This window comes from Fulmarus glacialis, unplaced genomic scaffold (assembly GCF_000690835.1).
Source record: "Fulmarus glacialis isolate BGI_N327 unplaced genomic scaffold, ASM69083v1 scaffold41364, whole genome shotgun sequence".
Taxonomy (NCBI): Eukaryota; Metazoa; Chordata; class Aves; order Procellariiformes; family Procellariidae; genus Fulmarus; species Fulmarus glacialis.
This window is the reverse complement of record NW_009206895.1, coordinates 3,175-13,147: the sequence shown is the minus strand read 5'-3', so window position 1 is coordinate 13,147 and position 9,973 is coordinate 3,175. Positions and strand designations below refer to the sequence as shown.

At 45.5% G+C, this 9,973-nt stretch overlaps 1 protein-coding gene across 1 annotated transcript in view; it reads left to right on the top strand.

Moving 5' to 3' along the window:
- PEX14 (peroxisomal biogenesis factor 14) overlaps positions 1 to 956 on the top strand; it is a gene marked incomplete at its 5' end in the record, with an annotated part of 41,290 nt that extends 40,334 nt beyond the window's left edge. The window contains one exon of the mRNA XM_009575912.1: positions 18 to 956. Coding sequence (XP_009574207.1) covers positions 18 to 483 — 466 coding nt within the window. The remainder of the gene's footprint in view (positions 1 to 17) is intronic.
- Positions 957 to 9,973: the final 9,017 nt, after the last annotated feature.

Below are 9,973 nucleotides of genomic sequence, written 5' to 3'. Positions count from 1 at the left end.
TCTTTCCCTCCCCCAAGGAGGCAGTTCCCTCCCTCCCCTTCGGCTCCTAAGATCCCGTCATGGCAGATCCCAGTGAAGCCAAGCTCACCCTCCAACCCTGTTGTTGCCAACCATAATAGCAGCAGTGACATCTCACCTGTCAGCAACGAGTCTACCACCTCGTCACCAGTCAAGGAGAACCACAGCCCTGAGGGTTCGAAGGTCAGCTGCCATCTGCTGAGCACAGAGGAGGGCAAAAAGGCAGTGATTGACGTCAAGAGCCAAGTGCGGATGGAGGTGCAGGGTGAGGAGGAGAAAAGGGAAAACAAAAGGAATGAAGAGGAGGAAGAGGACGATGAGGATGATGATGTTAGCCATGTGGATGAGGAAGAATGTCTGGGTGTCCAGACTGAGGACCGGCGAGGAGGGGATGGTCAGATTAATGAGCAAGTGGAAAAGCTACGAAGACCTGAAGGGGCTAGCAATGAGAATGAGATTGACTAAGGCACCCTGGCTTCTGCTGCTGCTGCTGTACATCTTCCCTAGCCTCCTGCACTGTCCCTGGTGCCTCTCCCATTTTGTGGAGAGAAGTGCCACCATCCCCTCCAGTGATTCTCCCATGATTGACCTTGAGTAGGGTCATGATTGCCCAGTGAACAAGGTGGGCCCTGTTTCACCACAGGGCTTTGCAGTGTTGCAGTGGCTTCTTCGCCCCTCCCAGACCCACCTTCTCCCCATGAGCTGGGGTCACTGCCTAGGCTGGAAGACCAATCGCCTTACCATGCACCACAGCTACAGAATAAGTCCTCTTAAAAAAACACCATCTCTCCTGAAACAGTCAGCCTCTTCGCTGCATCCTGGAATCCTTCTATCCAATTTCAGAAACCAATCTGTCCTGAGCTCTTTGATTTCACAAGCCTTTAATCCCCACATAAGGCCCAAATCAGTTCTCTGTTTCCCAAAATAACCCTCTGTTTTGTTTCTCAAACTACTTGATATTCTGTTGCCAAAAAAAGAAAGTTTTAACTCTGAATTCCTCACCAGATCTCAGTCTTGGCTCTTCCAAGCCTTATGTCAAGCCTCAAATTCCTGAAACTACCTAGCATCTAAAACCACTAAATTTCTGTGGGATCCAAAGAATACTATTTTCACCCCAAATGCTTACACTCGTCAAAGTGGCCTCTTGCTAGGGACCAAGTCCAGGTTTCATGGCCACAGTAAAATCCATGAGAACAAGTGGCTTTGTTACTGATTGCTCCCCAGTAAAAGAAGGCTTTAAAAGAAGTTGACCCCACTCATCCCAATTATTACCCTTCCTCCTCCAAAGACAAGGAGCTTACATCAGTTTTTGACATCTTACATTTTATTTATAGCTGCCCTGAATGAATGAATGAATGAGGTGATATCAGATGCTGAAATAGTTGGTTAATTCTGAATCTTTGCAATGGTTCTTAGCCTGTTTTTCTCCCTAAATGAGGAGAAAACCCATCTTAAATGATTAGCTGAGACCTGCACCGACCCAGTGACAGGCACCTGCTTCAGCAAATCAGTCTTTACAGAAGAGAGAACGGTTCCAGCTCTGAGGTACACCACTGGCCCTTCTTGCCCAGTCCAGCCTTTTTTTGCCCCATTGGGGCTATACACAAATTAAAACAGTGACTTTTGAAACCTCTCATTTGCGGCATTGTGTTCTCAGCTGGTAAAATGGTGGTGTCCAATTATATTACTCACTGCATCAGAGCCTGTTAGCAGAGCAATTCTTGTAACAACTGAGTCTCACTGTCCTCACCAAGCAAGTGTGCTCGTCTGTGTGATCATGTATAGATTTCAAATATAAAATACGATTGTATATAATTGTAATAAATATGAGTTACCACTATTTAACACCAGGCTGTTACTGGATTACTGTGGCTCTTATTTTGGGGAGAAATATGCATGCAGGGTGGTAAAGGGAGGGAAAAGGGACTATTACAAAAATTCAGTCCTTATAAAATGTTTTCTGAAGGACATTGATGGTTGATTTTCTGACTGCTCTGATACTAGGTTATATCAGCAGGAGGCAGTGTAGAGAATGGTGTAAGTGCAATATAAGGTACAATACAAATAGCTCCAACAACACTGTAATGCCAGGTTGCCTCCAATGTTGCAGAGGGTGAGATGGATGTATCGTCCAGTGAGTAAAATGCAGCTGTTCCGGTTCCTTTCCTCCCAGCAGGAGGCTCTGCAGGGTGCAGAATGCAGCGTCCCGCTCCTTTCCACCCCCAGCAGCAGGAGGTGCTGAAGGGAGTGTGTGAGATATCCCACGGCCCCTTAGTCTTATCTACCAGCAGGGAATGCTGTGCCGTATCCCATGACTGGTCTAACCCTGCCATGTCAGTACAGAAGCCATTGAAAGAAATGGCGTGCAGCAAGTAATTCGTAGCTACTGCAGTCCCATCTTTGTTCAACAGAAGTATTTGGCTCCCTTCTTAAAAATGAGGGATTTACTTGATTCCTGAGTATTTGGGTGTCTGGTACACAGTGACATTTTCCTGCTCAGGGAGAGCGAAAGGGACCTTCATATTACTGTATTTAGACCTGCTGCTGAATGTGATGATTTCTCATTCCTTAAATGGACGAATATCTTCCCCAGGAGTGAGTGAGTGTGTGTGTGTCTCTCTCTCCCTCTCCCTCTCCCGCTCAGTCTCTCTCCACTGTTTAACGTTCACAAAGAACATCACGTTTAGCTAAAACAGGGCAAATTTGAAAGTGTTTAAAAGGAGAGGCTTTTCTTAAGAGATGGCACTTTTCATTTCTCCACGCCAAGAATCCTCGTGAAAAGAAAACACGACTGAACGCAGGGATGTGATGAAAAAGTATTGTCCTGCCTGTGTACATTTTATATACATAGAAGGTTTTGAAAATAGAAAGTGCCTGGACAACAGCAGTTGGTGAAATGTGGAAAATATGTTGCTGAGGTATGTGCCTTGCAGAGTGACTTACGAGGTTTACAGTGCAAGCATCCCTGCGGGTTCATTTTTCCCCCCTTTTCCTCCATGTTGCCAGTGTTCAATTCATTTACCTCAAGATTTCTGGTGCAGAGTAAAAGGCAGTTTTCTTCGAGTGCCCTTTTCCCTCCCTTAGTTTTTGCTTCTTACAACCTTTACCAATTCAATAGGTCACAGTTTTTTCTTTCCCCAACCTGATGAATCCCAGAAAACTCCATCATAGCCATTGTTGCTCAAAAAAATCGAACTCTGGGCCTCTGGCTGCTGGTGGGGTGTTTGTGTACTTTGTTGAAGAGATCCAACCCACCAGCAGAGAATTTGGAAGAAGCCAGACCTTCCTACCAGCAGGTATTGTTGTGAATCACGAGTTTTATTCCTCTGTCTCGTGTTCCTTGTCTTTCCAGCATAGCAACAGTTGTAGGGTATTTTGGTCCTTACGAACCATGTAGCCCGACTGCTAACTTGTTTTGGTTTGTTTTTTTTTTTTTGCTAGAAACAAACTTCTTAGACCAGCTGCCCTGTGAAATGTTTAGCCCACTGGCCAGTAGGCACTGAGAATGGCATCATACTAGCTGAAAGATGACCAGGTAGCGAACCTTTTTTCTGCAGAACAAGAAAGCAGCAGCAGTTACCTACCATCTGATTTATTCAAGTACTCTATTTTACTGTGTAATCAGCCTTTGTTTTGACACAGGAAGAAGAGTAACAATACCCCAGTTGGTGAGTTCGGTGGGTTCATAACATGGTTTTTATAGGTCCTTGATAGCGTATAGAAAGCAGGTGAAGGGAGCTTCCTCTGAACACTGTCATTTGAGCACATTTCAGTGAAACCCTGTGAGCCTGTGCTCTTTCTCCTAGAGGAAACAATATGAGGCTGGTGCTTTCCAGTAATTTGAGGATATAAAAGCTCCCTTTTCGATAGCTGCAATAGAAATGTGGGGAACTCAAAAAATGTGACAAAATGGAAAAGGGTTAAGAGAGATGTCTCCTGATCATCTTTGTCTAACCTTCCTCACCCCCAGATGTGACAAATAAGTCCTATGTGCATCTTCGTCAGAAGCAAGAATATTTTTTTTTATTGCCTTTTGTGTGTTGGGGGTGTAACCTAACAGTGTTTGGGATCAGAAGGAGGACTGTAGGATCCCTTGTGATCTTGCTGCTTTGCTGCGTGACGCTTTGCAAAGTATTTTACTTCGAAGTGTGCCTCAGTTTCCACATGTGATGGTAAAAAATGCTGGCTGGTAAATACAAAGATGTGACCAAGACAAGTTGCAGAGATGGCCAACTTTGGGAACCAGGTCTCATGCTAGGTTCTGCAGCTTGCACAAAAACCCCAACCCCCGTTAACTGCTGTGCCCTGGAGTGAGAGCCCCAGCCCTATTGCTGGCTGTGCTTTGGAGTGAGAGCAGTGCAAGGCTGCAGCACACCACCCAGCTGTAGCCACTGTCCCCTAATAGCCTGGACTGCACAGCTGTGTAAGAGGAGCTGCACTATCCTCCTGGAGCAGCCTGCGTTGGTCAGTTAGCCAGCTTGCCCTGGCTTGGAGGCAGACATTTTAGATCTGGCCTTTACTTATTGCAACTCAAGTTCTTCTTGCAAGTAAGTGCTTTTTATTAACTATATTATCTCTTGATTTTGTCTTCAATAGAGTGGGAGAACTGACTGCATTTCCAGTGGCTACCTCACCCTGGTCTGGGGTTTGTTAGAAGGGTTGCCAGAAGGTCTATCCTGATGTGTACTGGTGGAAGGAAGCAGGGTATATGCTGGCCTGCTGCATGGGGCAGGGAGGGGGCTGTGGAAAAACCCAGTCTGTGTCTACTCCGTTGCTTTCATTTGCAGTGCCTGCTACAGAAATGGAGGCTGCCTTTGCTTTTCCTTTGGTGGAGCAGTGTGATATTTGGGGAAAACAAAGGCTAGACAGCAGGTCCAGAGTAGATTTTTGTTGCAGACCTGTTGTGTTAAAGTCAAGGTCTCCATGCTTCACTAGACCCTCCACACCCAACAGGTTGTGGAGCACATAAATGTTTCCGAAGGGCTTTGATAACAGGAAGCTTTGGAAGGTCCCTTCTGTGTGGTGGTGCTTTATGTTAAGCACAAATTGTATGTGGTGGTGACCCTGCACACCAAAAACTGATGTTAAGCTTGCGCTCAGAGTCTTCCAGCCTGGACTTGACCTCTTATACCATTGGGTGGTATGCAAGTGCAAAGCAAGAGAGGGGCTTGGCCTCCAGGGATTGAAAACATAAGTAAAGGGATGCTGGGAGGTGAAACATAGGAAATTATTTACCTAAGGGCACAGGAGAGAGCTTCCAGCTTTCTTCATTTTCCCTTTTATCATCTTATCCCCAGACTATGCTGCCTCCTCAGGAGTCAGCCTCTGTAGGCACCTTTAGAGCTGTGTCCATCTATTATGCTGATGAAAGGCTGGCTCTTACCACTATGTATGCTCTCAAAAAATGAAATAAAATAATGGAAATGTACTTAAGGTGAATTTCAGGGTATCAGGGAAGAGGGGAGGTGGAGGGCAGGACCCAACTCCTCCACTTGCTGTGCAGTAGAAGCTCTGAACTGCACACTTGTAGATCGAGGGGTTGGCATGGTCTCTCCCAGCTCAGGGAAAAAAACAATCCCATCCCCAAAAGGGAGCAAGCACTAACCTAATAAAGGCACCAGCTGGACGAAGGGAAAACCAGCTCTTTGGAAAAAAAAAAAAAAAAACCACCTCCTTTCATTAGAAAAATAATATATTTCATCCAAATAAGGTAAAAATATTTGAAATGGGGCAGAAGTGAGCACTAGGCAGCATCTGTCAGGCCCTTTCTGAAAAGGGGAAGATTATTAAACTCAATTACAATTTATTTTTGTAAAGTGTCTTTCAGACTAAAAATCTCCCCAAATGCTTTGCAAGGACTTACTTGCAAAGTAAGTTACTTACAGTATGGAGCATCCTAGAAGAACACCCCAGTTTTCCCACCAAGCCCTTCTTTTCTGCATCTGCTGAAGGATTTAACCCTTCAGGATTTTTTTTTTTCCCTTCTATATTTGCGCAAATAATAAGAGATGGTTTATGATGCTGGTTGCAAGAACATGCCTGAAGAGGAGTGTGGGGGGATTTGACATTGTATTTTTTTCTGTTTTAGATAAAATACTTGCTTTTCTTTAGGACTGTGTCTCCTGAGTGAGAAGGTGATTGGCTGGATAGGGCTGATTCAGAGGATCTAGAAGTACAACTGGCTTATTTGTTGCCTATTTTTCTTTTTGTGTCTGTCACTTTGCCAGCCTGCTTGTCTGTCTCTCAGTCACTTTGTCTGCTTGGCATGTCTGTTTTGTACAGCATCCCTGTTGTTGGTTTTTCAGTCTTCCGTCATGCCTGCCTGTCTCCTAATGCTCTTTCCTTTTTCTTTCTAACACTTCAGAAACAGACTGCTTCCAACTTTATCCCTCTGCTTCTATAAGCTAGTACCGAGGTTTTATCTGTGTGGAGCTAGAGTAACACCTCTTTAAAATTAATTTCTTTAACTGATTTAATTAAACCAGAGCAAATTCTTGGGTGGATGTTCTTCCATCTCTTTGAACAGATTTGCTTTATTTAAGCAGTTTCAACTGATACGTGCGTGCACAAAAGACTTGTGCTAAATTGTTGCAGCTTTCCTATGTAGATGAACTATTCTTTGCTTCCTGCCCTCTTATAGTATCAACAGTAGATTTCATCTCTGCATGCCTATTTGCCCGCTTACTTGCATGTTTTTCTGTCTGTGCATTGCTGTACAGTAATACCAATGCTTCCAGCAAGTTTTGGGTGTGAGATGGAGGTTGGGGCTCCCTCTTGCTTCACAGTCTCCTGTTCCCCAGAATGAGCTACGTGCAGCCTGGTGTTTCCACTGAAACTGGAACATCACACTATTGCATCTGTTTCCTACCTTTTTTTCCCCCAACTAAAAACCACAGGTGGAGTCTGCTAATTTGTGTAAAACAGAGAAGCGTGGTGAATGCCCCTGGCAGTGGGTGTCTCCTCCGTAGTTCTGCAGCGGGGATGTGGAGGGGCAGCAGCTGTGTCAGCTGCGGGGAACCACCTCTGCACAGGTGGCTGTGTTCCCCGCCTCGGTGCAGGGCGCAGGCAGGTAGATCTGTTGCCGCCTCCAGCCAAGGCCGGAGCTGGTTTCCTTCCATCTTGTGGGCGCAACTGGCTCTAGCTGAGACGTGACTTGCAGGGTTGGTGCCTGGTAGGTGAATGAACGAGCTTGCTTCCCTGTGAGGGGCTCTCTAACTTGCTTTGGCCACAGACCAAATGGCTTTGTTTTATCCTCTTTAATGTTTTGGACTGGTAGAGCTCTGACATTTAGGCAGAGCTTGGCTGTGGCCTGGGATCACAGGAGGGTCCTAGGGGCTGCTGGTGACAGCAAGGGCTTGGGGCAAATGCTGCTGGTAGCTGGCTTCACAGCGAGAGCACAAGGCAGCACCCTGCCCTGTGGGAAGGGAAGGGGGCAGGGAAGGGCTCAGTCTGCCTGTCAGATAAATCTTCGTCTGTTTACTTAAATCCTCAGTGTTTCTTCATTTGTTTGTTTAAGAGTTTCCCTGCCAAAAAAGAGCAAAAGGAAGGAGGGAAGCTGCCTCTGTTGGCCACCCCTCCTCAGCCAGGATGGGTCTGGGGCACTCCAGGGGCAAGAGCAGGACTAGGGGCCAGAGCACCCTGCCTCCCCCAGGTAAGATGAAGGGATCTGCCTCTGGAGGGGCCATGTTCCTATCTTCTGAGCAAACACTTGGCCCTTGTAAAGGAAGACGCGCGTTAGGGACTCCAGTGAGCCCACTTCTTGCCCCAGGGCTGGCATGAAGAACTTCTCATCCCTTCTAACACCTACTGTACCTACAAAGGCTCTTCAGTGCCTTTCTCCCCTCTTTGCCCTCACCCCTTTGGTAGAGATTGTTGCCTCCAGAGTTAGGTGTTGTCAGCTTTCAGGTACTGGTGAAGTTAGTTCGAATCAGCAGAGAGACCCAAAAAGTGGGGGCTTCCTGCCTGAGTATTGTATTTCCACGTAACTGTCTGCAACAGAGGGACTCCGAAGCATCTTGCCTATCCTTACCTTTTTATAGATACCCATAAAATATACCAGGTACAATAAATATTCCTTCACATGCTAGTGCATGCTTTCACTGAAACTGGCATACTTTCCTTGTCCCCACACAAGTATTAGGCAAACCTGTATATTTTGCTGTAGCTATGCATGTGCAAGTCTTGTGTACAGATATATTCATGCATGCTCTCACTCTTTCTGAGTTTGGTCATACTAAACTAAGTTCTGCCTTGATTTGTAGAGAAAGACAGAAATTATTTATTTATTCATGTGTGTGCGCACATGTGTGCGTATGTGAAACTCCAAAAACATTCTCAACAATCTACATGCTTTTTTTGTTTGGAATAGGTACAAGCTGCTCATTGACTTTCAGAGAAGTCTTTAAAGTTCATGTTCCCCTTGAAGATGATGTGAGATTTTATTGGCATGTTTGAAAGCTTCAGTCTTCTATGCAGATTGCATGCAGATTGAGATTGGTGCAGGGGGAGGGAGATATTTCGTTATAGCTCCTTTCCAAGAGCAGCTTCTTTAAAAGGGCTTCCCATGGTCTTCAAAAAAGGCACCTGCAGGTTTATGAACACAATTTTGTGCTTGTGTGCAACAGCCCAGAAGTGCAAATGCAAAACTTGGCAGTGACACAAGCAGTTGATGCACTCTGTATGTACCATGTAGCAGGATTGTTGGTTCAGAACCTTACTTCTTGGAAAGGGCTTGTGCAGAACTGTGAAGGAAATTTTAGAGGTCAAGTGAAGGTCTTAGCTTTAAACATTCAGTCCACACTCTCTTGTTCACTTCTGTGTCATACTACTTCTCTCTTGCTTTGTGTTATTATACCCAATGCCCAGTGAAAATATTTTTTCCAGGAAGTCTCAAGGCATTTATTATCTATTAGCTAGTTGTTATCTGTTAATGGCTGGTTTCTATCTCAGCTCCCATACCTGAGCGACATGGACAGTACCAAAAGCTGGCTCAATTAATTTTTTTCTCCATTGTGTGAATGTTTTTTCCCATTTTGTGTCTGTGTTCTGTCAAAATTTCTACTTCTGGCCTCTTGTCCTGTTACAGGGAGGAGGATGTGTTAGAGTAACTCTTGCTAGTCTTCTAAGAGAGCTAGGGGTCTCTAGTCCTGCCACCCGGTCAGAGGCATGCCCTATTTTCTCCACAGTAGGTTTCGCTAAAGCTGCAGCAGCACATGTGTAGTTCCCCTTTCCTGCCCGATGGATTCCCCTGAAACTGGGCTCCTATGGGCATCTCGGCCACACTCATACCCAGGGACTTGACCACTGCTCTTCTATGCTAAAATCGTGCTCAGTTCCCAATTTGATTCTCTAATCCAGAGGTATAAAGATGGGCTTATTTAACAGACCTATTTCCCTAGCAAGTCTCCAGCTCTTCCTTAATGTCATTATGCCTTAGGAAGCCAGTGTTGAGCATTGATCCTTGCAAGCTTTAAGTTATGCCCAGTATGTGTTGTGCGTCATAAGAGCTGCTTTTCCCCTGTACCAGTAAGCATCAGAATTCTGAATTTCCTTCTGTCTGGGTGTAGGAGGCATTGTGCTACTGGAGTAAATATCCTCCCAGAGACAGACATTCTGTACTCAGCTGAGCAAGCTATGAGGAGTATTTTGCTGGGCGCGTGCACCAGCTCTGCACACCTGATGGTGTGGCACAGGGATGACCGCTGGCTGCCCTACGCCGACTGCTCTGCATTCTGGTCTTCACAGCTCCCTGTGAGATGGCTGCTTGACTAAAGAGGAGTTAAGTTTGGAGCTGATAAGAGCTTGTAAGAAAGATTCCTGCAAATTAAATGAATGCCTACCACAGTATAAAAACTGTTCCTTGTAGGCCTGAGACATAAGGAGAGGTGTAACCCAAAGTATTCTTTTCCTAGTAATCTCTGAAAATACCCTTGCTAGACTGTCTGTGAGAAGCACT